The sequence below is a fragment of the Muntiacus reevesi genome, chromosome X (genome assembly GCF_963930625.1).
Source record: "Muntiacus reevesi chromosome X, mMunRee1.1, whole genome shotgun sequence".
NCBI lineage: Eukaryota > Metazoa > Chordata > Mammalia > Artiodactyla > Cervidae > Muntiacus > Muntiacus reevesi.
Window position 1 is genome coordinate 30,389,108 of NC_089271.1, and position 19,562 is coordinate 30,408,669.

The 19,562-nt window shown below is 37.5% G+C and overlaps 1 protein-coding gene across 2 annotated transcripts in view; it reads right to left on the bottom strand.

The window, feature by feature from the left end:
- The window catches only part of DMD (dystrophin), a 2,163,935-nt gene that overhangs the window by 373,567 nt on the left and 1,770,806 nt on the right, over nucleotides 1-19,562 (bottom strand). For both annotated transcript variants that reach the window (XM_065915496.1, XM_065915495.1), the window contains one exon: nucleotides 15,630-15,786. In XM_065915496.1, the coding sequence (XP_065771568.1) occupies nucleotides 15,630-15,786 (157 nt within the window). The remainder of the gene's footprint in view (nucleotides 1-15,629; nucleotides 15,787-19,562) is intronic.

Below are 19,562 nucleotides of genomic sequence, written 5' to 3' on the forward strand. Positions count from 1 at the left end.
AAAAACGCACATTTTCTGCCTTCAAGAAGTTTATGAACCAAAAGAAGGGAGATAACGAATACACTAGAAACAACGAAAACACTAAAATTCATACCTAATCAAGTGCTAAGGGTTGTGAGACATCCTATGAGGCTAGGATAAATTCAGATACCCTGAAACCATTGAAGATAGCTATTGACCCATATTCTGCAATCTCAGAAGGGAAGTTGTTAATGAAAATATTAAATATCACATAAATGCTGAAAGATCAGTGTCAAAACAACAGCAATAATAGTCATCCTGATCTAGGACTTAATTATTTGTATCTTGTTTCAATTCTACCTTATTTTTATAAAGGTTGCCTATTGAATTTAAACTTTATTTTGTTTCTGAGAGAAAACTTAGCAGTATCTCCTTTAAATTTCAAGTGTATCATGTTATAAGAGTACTCTATAAGTACACTGTGTGACACATTTATAAAGAAAAGCCTAATGGTGTTCTCCGTTTAAAGAAATCCTGAGTCTGACACTTTGCAAAAGGATCCATCTATCAATGTTATTTACAATTTAACAGAGAGAGAGGCAAGGTTTTTGAGCCAATGTAATGAAATTTTATAAGTGGAATAGTAGGATTCAGCCTGTAGATAGGGATGCAACTTTTGTAGAGTTGGATATTCTTACACCCTTGAAATCATACAGAATGGGTGGGTTATTTGTTCTGCTTACAAGTAAATTTTCCCTCTAATATTTCATTTGTAATCTGTTTGTGTGTGTGTACATAGACATGTATTTGTGTGCATATGTGTATATAGTTCTTGTATTCCTGCATTTTTATCAAACATCTAATTTTTCCAGATTCAAGAAAATTATTACTTTACTTTGTCTCTCCACTTGGACTTGACAATAGGAAGGTGATACTGACATTACCAATGATAAAAATAATAATATCTCCCTTTATTGAACTGCTATGTGTCAGTGGTTATACTAGAGACTAGAAATGCAGAGTTGAACGCAAAACAGCCCTTCCTAGGTGGGAACTTATAGTAAATAGTGGAAGATTTGATCACATAAATAATTTCAACACAATGTGGAAAGTGATATAGGCTTGCACAATATGGGAAAGGAAATTGGGAAAGGCCTCCTGGAGAAGATAGTAATCACGAAGAATTCTAAAGCAGGAACATGAGTCAGCAAGGGAAAAGTAGGTTGGAGGAAGAAGAAAGAAGACAAAAATGCATGTATGAAGACAGAGGGTAATTCAATGTGCCAACTGCAGTTCTCTTAAGTAGGTGAGTATTTGTAGAAGATAAAGTACAAGAAGAAGACATGTCCACAGATGAACCAGGGTACTATTCTCATCTCAAACTAAGTAGATCTTTAAGTCAGGGTTTGAACCTTAACCTCTGACCATATACAAAGTCTAGGTGTTGTCTTGTAGGTAATCAGGAGCCTTTGAAGGGATTTAAGCAGGAAGTGGCATGGGCACGTGTGCGTTTCAAATCAATTTCTCTGACATTAGTGCAGAGTACATATTTGAGAAGGACAGAAATGGAGTCAGAGAAAACAGGAGGCAATTGAAAGAATTCACTGAAAGGTTATGAGGATCTGATCCAGGGCAACGGTATCAGGAAGAAAAAAAAACAGAGTAGGGAAATGTTTAAGAGAGTAGAGATGTGGGAATTTGTTGACCAAATAGATGCTGAAGAAGAAGAGAGAGCAAGGGTGAACTCCTAGTTTCTAGGTTGGGTAGAGGAGGGAATGCTGGGTGAAATTAAACTAAACATGAGGAAATAAACTCTCCTGGATTTCTCAGTACACCTATAAAAAGTTCTAGCCACTTGAACACTTTCCCATACCATGAGAATTAGATCTGTAATCATTTGTCTGATTAATTTTACTGATCCAAGAGGGCCAACTGGTTATAGGCCAGAGTAGTTCTCTAGGTTAAGCTGCAAGGTGTCAGAAAGACTAGAATGGCTATCTCTGCGGGCATTTACATTTCAAAAATATAAAGTCCAGACTTTGGAGACATTTCTAGGTTGTAGAATCTGAGATGCATGGGGCTACCTGGCTCCCAGAGAAGAGACCATATCAGAGGGAGGATGGGACGACTACCTCCTCCTCCTTTATAAGCAGAGAAAAATCATCTTTTCCTGGTTTCTTGCCTATGGAATACCTACCAGTCACTCACACAGGAAAATTTTCATCAGATCTCACCACGTCTCCTTAAGGGTAAGGCTTGAACAAAGGGTAGAAGGTAGTGGTGACATTTACTGGAAGTTAATTAAAGGAAATCGGCCTCCGGTCTAGAACACCTTATGTGCACACTCAGGATAAAAATTAACAAAGATGAATATGAAAACTCCAACACTCCTATGAGGGGGGTCTATTGGGCAACAGAGTAAGGGGATGTGATACCCTCAGCTTGGAGATATAGCATTCATTTCAGCAGGAAACAGGTTTCAAATGTCACATTTAGGGAGAAGAAATGAGATATAGGAGTCATTCTCTCACTAAGCTAATATACACTAAGGGTCTACGATTATGCTTATAGGCAAGGATTAAAATTACGTTAGTAGATGAGATTGCTCAGTGGAGTGAACTGAAAAGAAAATTCTGGAGAACATACATAAAAATTTAATGAGCAGACAGAGAAACTTGATCCTATGAAAAGCTGAAAAGGATTGGATAGGCATAAAGATTGGGGGAAATAAGGACCGTAAAGCTGTTCAAGACAGAGTGAAGAGTTTGAGAGGAATAAAGTAACCAAGAGTGTCCAATCATGACAAAGAAGTAAAGCGAGATCAGAACTGAAAACTGTTCATGATACTTGGTGAGAACAATTTCAGTGGAGGCAGTAGCTTTGGAAATAATTCAGCTGAGGAGCAAGTAAGAGAAGAAAGAGAAGGTATTTCAAATGACAACTATTTGCCTAGTATCTTATTTTTCTGAGAGGGAGAAGATGACAGGACAGAGATGATCACAAGGTAGAGAGAGATACATTCTTTTTAGGATAGGGATGGTTTGAACACAGACAGAAAGTTGGATAATCAACCATCCTGGTTTGCCAGGTACTAAGGACCAGGAACCTTTGATGCTGAAACCAGGATAGCATCAGGCAAATCAAGACAGTTGGTCACCACAGTAGAGAGGGATATATTAAAGACTTCAGGGTGAAGTGGAGATAATTGTTGGAGCAGGGTCTGTCAAATAAGGAAACAGATTTTAATGGTTCCACTAAACTGAAAAAGCTCAAGACATGATGCGATTCCATTGTTAAAAACTGAGCAGCCCTGTGATGACCTAGAAGAGTGGGATTGGAGGGTAGGGTGGGAGGGAAGCTCAAGAGGAAAGGGATATGTGTATACATATAACTGATTCACTTCATCATACAGCAGAAACTAACACTGCATTGTAAAGCAATTATACTCCAAGAATAAAATTAAAAAACTGAACAGCAAATAATTCAAGGCTGAGGACCACCCATCCATTGTGAGAGACCACTTGTTTGCCCCTCGAGTTGTTGCCAACAGCTTAGCTCCACCACAGCTGCACAGTTTATTTCTAAATATGAGTCACTAAGGATTAAAATAAATCCAAAGAAACGACAAAAGAAGTTCTGTCATTACAAACACATAAGCACCATTATTTTCACATTGGTGCAGAAATTAAGAAAAGAAAGTAGATGGAAGATAGAACAGTTAAGTGACTGAAACTTGAGAATTTAAGAAGATTTAGACTCAATACTCACATAAAACTGTAAAAACTCCAGAAAAAAAGGGAGAGGAAAAAAAACTATAAAGAACAATGTCATGTTAAACATGGTTATACGAATGGTGCTCTTCCATTTATTCATGCAACACATTTTGAGCACCTACTATGTACCAGACACTGTTCTAGGAAATGGGCATCATTGATTCTTATGGCATGGAGTTTAAAAGAGACAAGCTTAGGTACAAAAATAATAACAAGACAACAACAACAACAATAACAACAACAAAAATCCTCATGAAGATGTTGCATTAAAATGATGAAAAATAGATTTTTCAATATCTGATCAATTTACCCCAGACTGCATGTTTTAACAGTTAACTTCATTTGAAAAGTAAAGAAAATGGAGCCATTTTAAAGCAACAACAACATTCAATACCAAGAGCCTTAACTCTTCAATAGCGTCTTGTTTCACAAAAAAATAAAGTAGATTTGAATGACACTGGGGAAAATACATACTTATATACAATACTGATTTTGTCTTATGGATTATTGTTAATATTTTAAATCAGGTAAATTGGTTCATTCATTTGCTGATATGAAAAGGCTAGCAGACATAAAGTGCTTCTCTCTTACACACACAAAATGTATCTTTATATTATTTAGATGTCAATATTCAACTGATATGGTATTTACCTCCTGAATCTTTTGAACAGATGAAACTATTTTCTTTAAAACCCACCATTTCCCCCATACATCCTTTTTTCTCTTTTTGAGAGAGCCAGGCCCAAGGGTCTGAAATAGTGATGTGGAAGAATTAGAAGCAACTACAAAACACTTCGAGTAACTTTGTGAAAAGAAAATAATCTTCTGTCTCACAAATGAGAAAAAGGCCTAATAAATTGATATTTTTCTTTCAGCTTCTTGAAGTTCAGAAAATAAACTTACAGGAATTGTGCTACAAAATTACAGTAGCAGCAAATCCCAAGGTACATCCATTTTATTGCAAAGGTTAAATCATCTGATGGATAGTATTTATACCTCATAAATACTAACCACCTGGGTGACTTGACTACTCGCTGATTGATTCATTCACAAATATTTATTTTGAATCTATTACATATAAGGTAGGGCAGAAATAGGGACCTGATCTTTGTCCTTAAGGAGTCAACAGTTTGGTTGAGTAAGTATGTTTGTATAAAAGCATATTTTTATTAAATTAATGTTTTACCATTGTGAAGCAAAGTACAGATAAGTTAGGCTTTTACCTAAGGCCATCTGTTCATTAGTCACTTAGGATCCAAATTTTTAAATTCTTAAGTCAGTCTGAAAGTGACTAATAACAAGAAAACCGGTTTCCTAAATTACAAAAAGTGTGGAAGACACAGAAGTGGAAATCTTAATTACAGTGAGGCAAATGAAAAAGATAAAAAAACCGGAAAGTAATAGAGAAGAACCAAGTTGTTGGTTATTGATCTTAAGCCAGGCTGAAAGTCAGAACAAAAAAATAAAAGTTCCTTGAATTACAGAATATTTGGAAGCCACAAAGGTGGAAAATCCTAATGACTGTGAAGCAAATCATAAATAAAAATCCTGGAAGTAAGAGAAAAGAACCAAGTCATTGATCATTTTTTTCCCTTCTGTCCTATCTGTGGGGAAAAAATTAGGGTGAATATGAGCAAACAACTTAATAATAATAAATAGGAGTAGCTTACATGTGGGGGCGGTGAAGGGTGAGATACTGATTTGACTGATAGAAATCAGAGAAGAGAGATACAGGACGAGAATGTGGGCACAAGTACAGACATTACAGAGAGAAAAGCTATGTTGCTGTCACCTATCGAGCCAGGGGGCCTATTACTAAGAATGTAAGTAAAAGCTCTTGCATTTCAAAACAAATCTCTTGCAACCAGGTGCGTTGTACAGTTTCCCCAGAGCTGAATTTTATCTATATTCCCACTGAAGTGTCATCTGTATTGCTGTCATTTGGACTGGTGATCTGAAGGAACGGCTATATGTTATTTCCACATTTGTTAGCAAAACTTTACAGAACCATCCTGAGAGGCAGACTAAAGTGGTGCCAAATGCACCATCCTGGGTAGCAGAACATAAGCAGAAGTCTGGGCTGGGCCCAAACTTGGTTGCATGATCTCAAACAGGTCATAAAATCTCCCTGAGCCTTCCCATCCTCATTTGTAACATGTAGAGGTTTGCTAAGTATCTTACCTAAGTTCTAACATCTATTTCTAATATTCCATAATCAACATGTATAGATCATTCATTGGCCCCAGGCCTGTTACGTGGTGGCACTTTGAGACAGTCTCCCTGAGGCATCGTTCTTGATATTAAGATTAGAGACACAGCTTCGCACCTAATAGATACTCAATAAATACAGTTGAATAAATAACAGAACACCCAGGTAGAAAAACCAAGTGTGTTATATGGAGGCCAGTTGGATTTAGATGCAGATGGTGTGAGGGTGAAATGCTCGTTTTGTGAATTAGGAGAGAAAAAAAAATAACACTGTCAATTGGGAAAAACTGAGAGATCCTTTTCTGGGTTCACTCTTAAGTTCCAGCTCCAAAATTGAGAGTCATCTGTGAGTTACTAGGTGGATTTTCCTTAAAAGGAGGTCCTATTAGCCCTGCCTTCTTAATTCAGGTGATTTCTTCTCTAAAGGAGATACTGATGCCCACCCATTTGGAAGTTCCATTATTTGAATGGCTGGTTGGGGCTTTTCCTCTGGCCTGTGTTGGCTAGGTGAGAGGACCAACAGACTCAAAAAGTTTTAAGTGATCCAACGGTGCTTCCTGCTTCTTCAACAAATGGTTACTGAATGGGCACAGAGCAAGTACAACAACACTGTCATACTCACAAATTGATCAGTATTTTAGTTTTGTCATATCATGTTGTTTGTTTCCACATTATTTCTACCTATCTGTATGCCTCCTATGTTGGTTTTACTCCTGATAAGAACATTGCTGGATACATTCTGTTACCATAATGACCTTTCTCATTTTTAAGAGCCACCTAATTTATTGAGTCTTGAGCACATTACAAATATTGTAACTACTAAACACTGATTTAGGGACAATCATTGTCCAATTAATCTGAAATGAAGATCATGGAAGAAGGCAAGATCCAAATGTGGTTCACTGAAGTAGCAGAGATCCTGCTTCTAAGAATCTAAGACAAATTTATAGGGATTTTTGGAAGAAGGAAATTTGCCAGAAGTGGCAACAGAGCCCAAACCCCCAGAAAGACAAAGGATTCACTTAATATTCATTCATGATACTTGGTATTAGAGAAGTTATGAAAATAGGACACATGAGCTATCAAGGAAAGCTCATAGTCATTTTATATTTTTATTGTGATAGAAACATGTAACAAGAGATACCCCTTCACAAAGTTTTAAGCACATGATTCAGGAGTGTTACCTATATAGTCATTAGGGTGCACAGTAGATTTCTCAAACTTACTCATTTTGCATACCTGAAAGCTTCTACTTGATGAAGAACTCCACATTTTCCCCTCTCCCCAGGCCCTCGCAATCACCTCTCTGTCTGCTTCTGAGTTTGACTACATAAAATCTTTAAACTGGATAAAAATGTTTATCTTATTTTCACTCTACTTCTGCAGAAAAGTGAACCTAAGGGATTATAGTATCAGATACATGTAGCCATTGTTTCTGGTAAATTTAAGCATTATTTCAGATAGTTAACAACCTGAACAAAAATACCAATTTATAAGTGACATTTAAGTCAGTTTGAAAAGTAAATGGACATATTTTAAGTCTGAAATAATTTTTTTAAATATCTAATTTTAGTTGATGAAAAAAAATTTTTTTGAGCATCTTGTGGGGGCAAAGTGTTTAACCAGCTCCTGTTGAGATTTACTTTTTGGAAGTCTTTTAAGTACAAAGTTGTCTTCTCTGAGATTAAGGGCAGGGGCTAGCCGAGACTCCAGCCTGCTTGCAGATCTCTGATACTGTGGAGGGATAGTTTAGTGCCCATGTAGCATCTTGCACAGCTGTCTGACTCTCAATCCTAAGGCTGAGCTGCTTCCAACAACCACTGGGGAAGTCACTTCCACAGACGATAATGCTATTAAACTCCCAGTCGACCTTGAAAAATCACTGCTGAAAATTCAGTCTGCTCCTAGGGTCATTTAGAGAATTAGGTATTAGGTTGTTGAGCCTAAACCCTAAATTTTGGACATTCAGTCTGAAGCAATAGTGCAGATAAATGGATTATCAGAAAACCCTGTGAAAAATTAATTAATATTCCTTCTCAAGAGGCTTAGCCAAAATTTGACTGTCAAGTGTGAGTGGTGACTAATTTCTGAATCACACAATTTGTTTCTGTCTATCAACATAATCCAGAAATGGAACTTCACATACACACTCTCCCCTCATCCATGATCATTTTGAAGTCTTTCCCATTTCCATAAATGGCATCATCATTTCCCCATTTGTTCAAACCAGAGACTTCAGAGTCATCCTTGACTCTAACATCTCTCACATTCCACATCCCCTCTATCTTAAGTTCTATCAGCTCAACTTTCAAACTGTATCTTGGGTCATATAATTTTTCATCATATCTATCATTTCCATTCTAGCCCAAGCAATCATTATCTCCTTCCTAAATGACTTCAACACCCTGCTAACCTTTCTCCCTGCTTTCCGTTTTGCTCCTCCTACCATCATTTCCTCACACGGCAGCCAGAGTCCTTTTCTGAACACGTTCATCAGATCACATCATTCCTGCCTGTAGTCTTCCAGTAATGTCTCAATATACACAAAATAAAATCCACCTCCCAATTAGGGCTGAAAAGGCCATTCATTATCTGGTCTTTGCTTCTCTCAATAACCTACCACTAGCCCATCCTGCTGTTCCTTGGATACACCAAACCGGTTCTTATACCTTCACATTTGCACTTGTTGCTCCTTTGGCCTAGAATATCCTTCATTCAAGGTCTTTGCTTGACTCCCTCACACAGAGAGCCCTTAGTTCAACTAATAGTCTCTTTAAGTAGGCCGCTACCTCTCAGCCTTTCTCTAGCCTTATTTTGCTATTTTATTTTCATAAAACTGATCTGATATGACTTTATTTTTAATTTTTTTTTTTTTTTGGCTCTTCTGTGTGGCTTGCAAGATCTTAGCTCCCTGACCAGGGATCGAGCCCCAGCAGTGATAGGGCTGAGTCCTAATCACTGGATCACCAGGGAATTCCCCTGACATCATTTTATATATTAATGTATTGGCTTATTATATGTTTCCCTCATTAAAGTTTGAATGTCTGTGGAGGCAGAGTCTCATTTTGTTCACTATTGTACTTTCAGCTTCCGGCACAGAGTAGGTGCTCAATAAATAATTACTGAAAGTCTCAATAAATGCTAGGAGTCTGAGTTATGGTAGAGTTTTTCCTAAAATAATTTTTTGAGGGAGATGGAAGAACATATAAAAAGATCAGGGGTTTATCTGTGATTAAATGAAAGTGTGTAAAAATTCTTGGTAAAGGCAAAGTACTACGCGAATTTTATTTTAAGAGTATTTGTCAAGATATCAAAATATTTTGACATGGTTATAAAGAGGACTGTGGTAGAGAAGTCAATGTGTAAACTATTCATAGTTTATCTTATTATAGTCATTAAACAAAAGTAGCAAATCCTAGATGACGCTGTTCTCAAGTTCTGATGATAAAGCTAGTTTTCAGAAGACTTCTTCAAATGGCTAGAAATGTAGTTCTAAAAATAATTGAAAATCTTTTCTATTCAGCATTCCTAAATATGACTGCATAAAATACCAAACTTATACAAAAGCAGCTTTTAGTTCATTAGTGATGAGGAAGAGATCAAAAAGATGTTGATTTCCTCCAACATAGTCAAGCAGACATCTTAGAGTAGATAACTAACAGTGAACTTCGCTAGGGGATCAAAACTTGTTTAGAAATCCCAAGAGGCCAGGTCAATGAATGCTAGAATGACTCACTCTATCACAACCCTTTTTGTTGTTGTTTTTCAGAGGTGACAGGGAACAATGCATTTATTTGGTAACACAAAGCTGACTTGAATCTTAATGTCCATGAATGGCATCTAAAGACATTTTCTATGTCTGTGAAAAGACAAGGCAGTGAACTCATTGAGCTAACACACATATTAAAACACACCCAAAGGAAGCAGGCTAGTATTGATAACAGAATTGCTTAAATAAATGTATAACCTACAACGTGATCTCAGGATAATTTTATTGAATTACTCAACCTCTCCCTCACTTTGTGGTGACTTCTGAGGAGACTGAATGTGAATAATATATGAGCTGACAAATGAACAAGTCCACTTCTTTACTCAAGACGTTTCATTTGTCAACAGCATCCACACAATACTGGCTTTCTGTCGCCTGTTTTCATAATGTATGTATTGATTACTTCCATCTAAATCTTTACTAGAAAATCTCAGGAAGCTTTGGAGGTGTCCTTATGGTCTCTAGGGAAGGAATTAGAGAGATTTTTAAGTTGAAAGATGAAAACCAAATGACAAACAATTTCATTAGTAAAAATGCAAACAAAACATTATTACCTACAGTGTTGTTATAATCAAGGCCTAATTTCCATTTCAATTTGGGGTGGGATGAAGAGCATTAAATAAGCTCATGGTTTTATTGCAGTTCTCCTTAGAAATCCCCCACTATGATTTGCTCCTTTAAAACTCTCTCTAGGTTAATCACAGAAGTAGACAAGTAATAAATATCACTTTAGTGACTGCTCAAGTAAAACAAAGGAAGTCAGTTTTAAAAATATATCTTGACCAGAATAATACACACTAATTGAAAACGCGTCAGTCTAGTGAGGCAAGTAATGAGGAACCGTAAAAGCCAGGATAATGTATGCAAAAGATATAAAAATTGGTCAGTTTATATTTGCTAGGGCACATTTGAGCTTTAATTATTTATAACACTTCACTGCATATAGAGCATTATTTTATTAATTAGTCTTCAGAGTTATCCAGTTGCAGTTGTTATGCTGCCCAACTGGTTTGGGGAACACAGATCCACTCCCAAGGGTGTAAAAACCTGCTCTGGGGAATGAGACCGCAATTCCCAAATACCTGCGTGGACTCTCTTAGACTTTTACCTATAGGAAAACCATATACTCTTCAATCAGAGTCATTGAGATTGACTATGTATTTTTGCTTTAAGTAAATACAGTTCAGTTCAGTTGCTCAGTTGTGTCCAATTCTTTGCGACCCCATGGACTGCAGACATATGATATTTTGCTGCAAATTTCATCATTAATCTGCAATGATTTACTAAGAAAAGATAAATGGCCTCTTTTATAAATATTCTGATCTATAGAAAAAAAGTGGAATATTTTTAATTACTATTTATACTTTTGCCATTTTAATGGGATTTGTGTTCCCATAAAAGAGAAACAGCATTAATAATTTCTAATAGATAGCAGATGATTTTTTTTTTAAGTGACACATCAAATATATTGGGAACAAGTTTACAATAAGAAGTGAGCCATCTTAAAAAAAAGAAGTGAAACTTCTTGATACTAAAACATTTTATGTAAACAGTGTTTGGAGGGAAAAACCCTTCAAGAGCATGACATTTTCTAAAAAGGCTACAAAACAAAATCCGTTCAAGACCAGATTTTGACAGAGTTTTGTAATGACTACATTCCCTTTACCTCTTCCTAACTGGGTTCAGAAGCTCTGATAGAGAGACCCGGTTTCAAGGATTTTTCCTTTGTTCTTTTTGTCCCCAGGCAGTGAGAGCATCACGAACTAGATAGCAATTCCACAACAACCATAAAAGGGCTACTGCATAAGGGTGACAGAACTGAGTAAACAGGTGCTAAATTGTTCTCTCATCAACACTTAGGAGTGATGATGTTCTTTAAGGGAGTGCTTTGTGACATGGATTTTTCTTAAGGATACAAAGAGAATTCCATGGAAACATTGGACCAGAACACAAGGAAAACCAGAGGGCATCAAAGTAGTTTTACACACTAGGAAAACAAGCTTACTTGGGAGTAATCAAAAACCCTGCAAGTGAGGAAGGAACATCACTCTTGATTCTTTATCTCCCTGCCCTGGATCTCAGGAGGACAGAGAATGAAGAAGAGATTAGTTCATTGGCTGTTCTCCTCCCTTCCTGCCTCCTTATCTTCTTTCCTTAATTCCTTGGTTCCTTTATCTACTCAGTGTCTATCATGTACTAGATACTTTAGAAGGTGCTAGGTATAAAAATGACAATGCTCTTCCGAAAAGAAAGCTTCTTGGAGCACAAGGTTTAGTGAACGTGGTTGACATTAATCAAAAAGTCACACATATGCACAATGAAAGTAATGTTACATCATAGAAAGAAAAGTATGGTGTTATGAAGACATATAAAGGGAGATCTAGTCAAATGTGAGCATTGGAAAAAAGCTTGCTTGACGTCTGAGCCAAGATGTAAAGGATTCTCAGACATTAGAATTTCCTAATTCTCATAATTAGGAAATTATGAGGAGGTAGGTTTGGGTAGAAAAGGTTTTAGACAGAGGATCAGTATATTCAAAGCCCCACCTGAAAGGAACAGAGAACTGGGGAAAAAAACCAAAAGCAGGCATTATAGCTACTGTTAAGAGAGCAAGAGGAAGAGCAAAATGGGGACAGAAGTTTGGAGCCAGACCAACCTTGGGGGGCTTGGGGGTCCTGCTGAGGATTTGTGGTCATTTCCCAACGGCACTGAAAAGCCACTGGGGAGTGTTAAGGTGAGGACTGACGTAATTCAATTTTTATTTTTACATAGATTACACAGACTGAAAATGTTGACTGCATTGTAGGGTGGTAAGAACAGATACTGAAAAGTGAGGAGAAAAGGTCTCTAGAAATGGGGATGATGACACAGTAGACAGGGTCAAGAGAAGTAAACTGATCCAGTGACGTGTTAGTGCCGGAAGGCTGGAGGTTGGTCATCCTGAAAAGGTACTATGCATCAGTCTGCTCTGCTGTTGTTTGGATAGGAGAAACTAGTTAGTTAGATTCTCCAAGACTTAGGAATTTGTAGATGACAGCAACAAGAAGATAAGGAAGGAATTTAGGGTCTTAAAAGAGTTATCAATATTAAAATGCTTGATGATTGAATCTAAGTTGGACTTGGAGGGAGACAGAGAAGATCAGTGGAACTAAGATACAGAATCAAGAGTTATCAATAGGCTGGAAGTCCTGATAAACCACAGAGAGGAAGCAGATGGGTATCTGAATAAGTATACTAACCAAGTGGGGATTAATTCACTTCAGTATGGAGATTGTTAACCAGAACTCTAACATCACATCTCCCTAAAGCATATTGTTGATCATCAGATTATTCAGTAAGAAGACTGAGAATGATAAGGACTAACATTTTATCAGTGTTAGCAAGCAACTAAAGGCAATAATCAGAGAGAGTGAGGCTGCATTTATGACAAAAGGTAGGCTAGAAGGGGCTGTAAAAAAACTAAGTGGATCAAATTCTTCATCTTAAAGCTGAAAAACAAAGGAGCAATCACCATCTCATCTATGGAGGAGGAGGGCTAGAATCCCAATCTCCTGAATCCTAGTGCCCCTGTCCAATGATTCATCACCTTTGATTTCTGGAACTAGAATAAAATGATACCTTTCGTACAAATTCTATCTTAGCTCACTATATCATGTAATGAATTCTACTTAAAATGCCCATTCTTCTCAGTGAACCCTCTTCTAAATATACACCAGAGTGTTTTAACTATTTATTCAAGTGTTTAGAACATTAAAAAATATAGCTATTCTATCATTTGTTGTTTAGTCGCTAAGGTATGTCTGATTGTTTGTGGCCCTATGGACTGTATCCTGCCAGGCTCCTCTGTCTATGGGATTTTCCAGGCAAGAATACTGGAGTGGGTTGGCATTCTCTTTTCCCACAAAACTGCCTTAATATTCTGAATTATATGGAGGGGAATGGCTAAAGGAGAAACTGGCAGGTTTCTTGGCAATTATTTATCAACTCCTGGATCTTCTCTCATGTTCTCTTCCCTTTCTGTAATCTATACCTTCTTTTCTGGAATAATATAAACCCTTGACCTTTCTTCAAGACGTGACTTCTGGCTGTGTCTTCATAGAGATCTTTCTTTTAAGTGCTGAACATGCAAAAGTGGCACCATTCTATCAAGTTTTTATTGCTTGGTAGTAATTTACTTGTTTTTCTGTTCCCTTCTGTCCGTGTACCTTTTATTCTCATTTTAAAAGCCCCTATTAGTATCTACTGTATGCCAGACACTTTGCTAGGGACTAAGGTCTTGGAGTTCAGCATGACCAAGTCTCTGCCTTCCTCACTCAGAGCTTAGTGGAGACAAAAATATAATAAAAAACAAAGAAAGAAAAGAAACAACTGATCTTTGTTGGAGAATGCTAGTGAGCAAGTTGTTATTCTAGAGAATGAGAAAGCAGAAACCTTTACCCCACTTATCCTAGATGAACAATAACCTGGGTACCCAAATAGTGGATGAGTATCCATTTTCTTTTCAGAGAAGCACTCCAGCTAATGGGCTTCCCTGGTGGCTCAGTGATAAAGAATCCACCTGCCAAGCAGGACATGTGGATTCGATCCCTGAGTCGGGAAGATCCCCAGAGAAGGAAATGGCAACTCACTCCAGTATTCTTGCATGGGAAATTCCCTGGACAGAGGAGCCTGGTGGGCCTCAGTCTACTGGGTTGCAAAAGAGTTGGACACGACTTAGTGAACAACTCCTGCTAATAGATGTCGAAGAAATGATAGAAATATGCAACTATTACATTGCAACCCATAGCCACTGATCACTAGTAGCTGCCGTAGCAACACACACACACACACACACACACACACACACACACACACACACACACACAAGAGAAAACAAAGCACTATGTACCTCCTGGTGATGGATGAATACATCACTATCTATGAAGCAGTCTTACCAAGAAAAGTCAAACGCAAATATAATCCAGTGTATAGAATTACACCATTCAGTAGAGTAGCTACTAGCCATATCTGAGCACTTGAAATGTGACTAGTCTGAATTGAGCTGTGTTGTAGTCATTGTAACTGTAAATTTTTATATTGATTCCATGTTAAAATAACAATAAATATTGTTCTATAGCTATGTAAGATGTTACCATTAGAGGAAACGAAGTGAAATGCAAAGGGAAACTCTCTGCACTATTTTTGGAACTTAACGGTGAATCTGTAATTGCTTCAAAGTGGAAAAAAAAAAAGGGATTTCAAAGACAAATTAGCCAAACACAATGTGTGGAACTTATTTCAATGCTTGTTTAAACCAAAAACGCAACCCCCCCCCCAAACGTGTTAAAACATTTAAGCCATGTATATGAGAAGTAGAAATTTGAATACTGCCGTAATATTTGTCATGATAAAATTACTGAGATTTCAAAAGTGTTACAGTAACAATGTGGTTACCTTTAAAGAGCAAATTCTTATCTTTTAGTTTTATCAAATATTCATGAATTAAATGATATGTACCTGAGATTTGCTTTAAAATAATCAAGGACAAAGTAGAAGTAAGATTGGCCATGAATTCATAATTGTTGGTTTTGATGGGTACACAGGGGTTTATTACAGAATTATGTCTGCTCTAGCATATGTTTAATATTTTCCAAAATAACACTTTAAAGTATCACCAAAAGACATAGGCAAGTCTTTTTTTTTTTTTTGGTACAGACATGGGCAAATCATAAATGATATCATTAATGCAGATGCTTTTGACATTTAAAATATAATGACTTGGATTATTTCTAATTGACCTTTGGACTAGAGGAGTAAAAACGATTTCTATTAAACTTAATTTGTTTTCTTTTTTTCAAACTAATCTCAGTCAAAACTAATTTTAAAATAGTTGTTGAATGCTTACTATGTGCAAAGCACTATGCTTAAAAATGTCCTACCCTGTGTATATCATTCTGCTTCTGAACTGCTGGGAAATCGCCTCCGATAGGTGCCTGACGGCTCAACTCATCGTCTTTCAGCTGTAGCCACACCAGAAGTTCCTGAAGAGAAAGGTGCAGACGCTTCCACTGGTCAGAACTGGCTTCCAAATGGGACCTGGAAAACAACAGGAGCAAACTGCATATGAATATCTTGAAAGATAAATGATGGTTCTAACAATCCCATTAAGGCACCTTGGTTGGTTAGTTCCATAGTGTGTAAATGCACTATGAATTATATAGCAGCTCTCAATAAAAGGGGGCTTCTCTGGTGGCTCAGACAGTAAAGAATCTGTTTGCAATGCAGGAGACCTGGATTCAGTCCCTGGGTCAGGAAGATCCCCTGGAGAAGGAAATGGCAACCCACTCTAGTATTCTTGCCTAGACAATCCCATGGACAGAGGAGCCTGGTGGGCTATAGTCCATGGGGTTGCAAAGAGCCGGACACGACTGAGTGACTTTCACTTCACTTCTTCAATAAAAATCTAGCTACCTGCTTTTGAGACCAACAATGAGGGGGAGGTATTTTTGGGGGGCAACTCTGAGGGAAGACTGTTTAGCTACATGTTTATTTTCATGTGCAGAATTCTGAGACTTCTGGCATGAAATATACACTGGAAAGGCTTGTTTTCCTATAGTGGTGCAGTCAATGACTCTTAATGTCTCTGGTAGAAAAACTTGGACTCAGTGATTAATATAAAGCACTCAGTTTTTGTGTGATTCATGCTAGGACTGGAATTCTTTCTGTTTTGAGAAATGGAAAGGTCTCTCTCCATATTTTGACTTTTCCATTTCTACACGCTAGGCAGCCTCTTCCATTGACTCCTTCCATCTGGCATCTGCTCCTCTCTGTGCCTCTCCCCATATGCTTCTCCTCTGCATCGACCCTTCTTTATTCACGTGCACCTGGGACTTGTTTTCACCGAGTTCCAGCATTTTCCGCTTTGTTTCCTCTATGTAAAAGGTACTGAGACAACAACTCACGTGGAAAAGTCAAAGCCAGACATTGGCCTCCAAGCCTTCCCCCAACATGAATAATTTAGGCAAGAGGCTGAGGGCTTTACCATCAACTGTATTTAGAACATGGGAATCCGTAGAAGGCATTTAAGACTATACAAATGAATGATCTGTGTTACAGAATCCGTATTTCACTTGGGGATAAGAAACTAAATTAAGGCAATAAATCATCATCCAGAAAACAAAGAAACTCAGAATGTAAGTCAAGCTGTACCCTCAGGTAAATCAAGAATTATGCTGCATCACTTATATCTTATCAGCAATTACTAATTAAATCACAAAAATTAATGCTGCCTATAATATACATACAATATAGTTTCTAATGTTGCAGAGATTGAAATGCAAAGTCACCAGGAAGAAAAGCATTCCCCTTTGCCATTTCATAACTTGGCCTGATATTCCAAATACCAGTCTCCTGCTGGTCTTAGTCAAACAGAATCACCAAATAGTACCTAGGTGCTGAAATTAAATTACTCTAAAACTTTCTGAAGGAAATTTGATGATATATAAATGTCTTTAAAATGTGCAAATACAACAACCCACAAGCTTAAAACTAAGGAACTTATTCTAAGAAAATAACTGGGAAAGCATGCAGAGATACAGGTAGAAATCTGTTATTTACAGCACACATATGATTGATACAAAGAAGAAACAACTTAAATAGTCAATACTAGGAAAGTGCTTACACATGTATTAGTGAACTCATACAACGCAATGTTCAAATCCTGTGAATCCTACGTGATGTTCAATGTGATGACATATGCAAATATTCATGGACATGGAAAAGATCAGTCTGTCCAGTGGTTAAGTAAGAAAGCAGGTTACAACAATGTACATCATCTATTTTTCTAATGTGCTCGTGTGTGTATCCGTGTGCACATGTTTGATTGTGCATCAAAAAAATTCTGAAACAACTAGTTTATCCCTCACAGCTGGATTTACACGTGATGTACTCCTTCATCTTTATACTTTTCCAAATTGCCAGAATTCTCTATTGTGAGCCATATAGACATTATATTCAGAAAAAAAATGAAGGAATTTTCATCAGGGAAATTAATCTGTTCAAGACTCTAAGGACATTATCATCTAAGAAATGAATCATGACATACCATAAATATCATGAATTAAATGTAACAGTGAAGACTGCATATGGCATAGAGGTCAGTTCTTTTAATGTTTCTGTTCCCTCCTCCTATTTCAGTTATCACTTGCCCAGGATAAGCCAAATGAGAGCTCCCTATGCAAGATTTTAGCTGTTTAATGACATGTAATGACTACTGGTTAAAAGGATTCCCTAGGGTGTCTGGAATTTGCAGCTTGGGCCCCTTGGGGGTAAAGGAGGCTGTCAAGTAGGACACATTGAAAGGTAGAGACAGGCACAGTACAGACATGGAAAGGCAGTGAATGCTAAATAAGACACTGATTAGATAAATATTTACTGAGTGCCGCTCAGTCCCAATCAGGCACTGGGGAGTAAGGAGAGTGGAAGGTAAGGCAGGATATAAGCATGTCTAGCGCCTGGCCTCCATGTGTCTGGTGAAGGAAATAATACCTCCCTGCTCAAGGGCAGGTGGACCAAGATGAGTCTTCCAACTGCTGCTTTCCTTACATAAGGCAATGCTACAACCCCGTCCAGGATAAACGGTGCTGACCAATTATTAGCAGGTCAATGAAACCCTTTGTGACCCCTAAGAAAGAGGCAAAAAAAAAAAAAAGAGCACTGAGAGGCAGGGAATTCTGTTCTAAAGGATCTAAGAGAAACTTCATAGCAGGAGATAGAGCAGCTGTGAAGAGCCAGGGACACAGGACAGACAAGAGGGTTAATAGAGGAACAGAAGGGCCTGGGATCCTGTGTGATACAAGGCTCTCACTTTCCTGGGTGAGGGGGTCGTCCTTAGTCATCCCTGAGGCATGGAGTTAGATCACTTTCCCAAACATCTGATCACCTTAAGTACATATCAAATGACTTTCTGTTCCTTGCTGAAGCCTGAGGATGAAAGGAAAGATGTGATCCGTGGACAAAAACAACAAGGTATAAAAGACAGTGGACAGTGGGTTCAGGCTGGAGAGGAGAAACCTCAGTCAGATAATGGCTTCTGCATTAAAACAACAGATGGCAAATTTATAGCCATGGTTCTCAAACTTTAGTGTGCATAAGAAACACTTGAGCAGCTTGTTTAATGTACAGACTCCTAGGTTTCACCCCAGATTTTTGGCACTTGAAATATTTTATTAAAAAAAAAAAAAGTCTTATCGCTAATTTACAATATGATATTAGTTTCAGGTATACAGCATAGTCATTTGGTATTTTTGCAGCTTACACTCCATTTTAAGCTATTACAAGGTAATGGCTATAATTCCCTGTGCTATATAATATATGCTTGCTGCTTGCCTATTTTATACATAGTAGTTTGTATCTCTTAATCCCATTCCCTTAATTTGTCCCTCCCCTCCTCCCTCTCCCCTTTGGTAAGCACAAGTTTGCAAATCTAAAAAATAATCAAATGAATGTATATGCAAAAAAGAAACAGACTCGCAGATACTGAATTTCTATATTTTGAATAAGGCTCTTCACAACTCTGCCGGTTGTGAGTTCCAGCATCACCCTTAGAGGAAGAATTTCTTAAAGTATTTCCTATGTGCCCTAAGCATTACTTATTGGTTTCCACAGGGCAAAGGTGGAATTTGCCAGTGACATGATTTTTAAGGAGATCTAACTGTAATGAAATGCTCTGAGCTCAGAAAACATTTTCTCTGGCCGTGCTAAGCTGGTGGAGTGTTGTCAAGACACATTTCTAATGCATTTGTTGGAAGCAGCTGCCCCATTTTTATTTTCAAGATTGTATACCAGATATTTCTAAATGATTAACCTAGGTT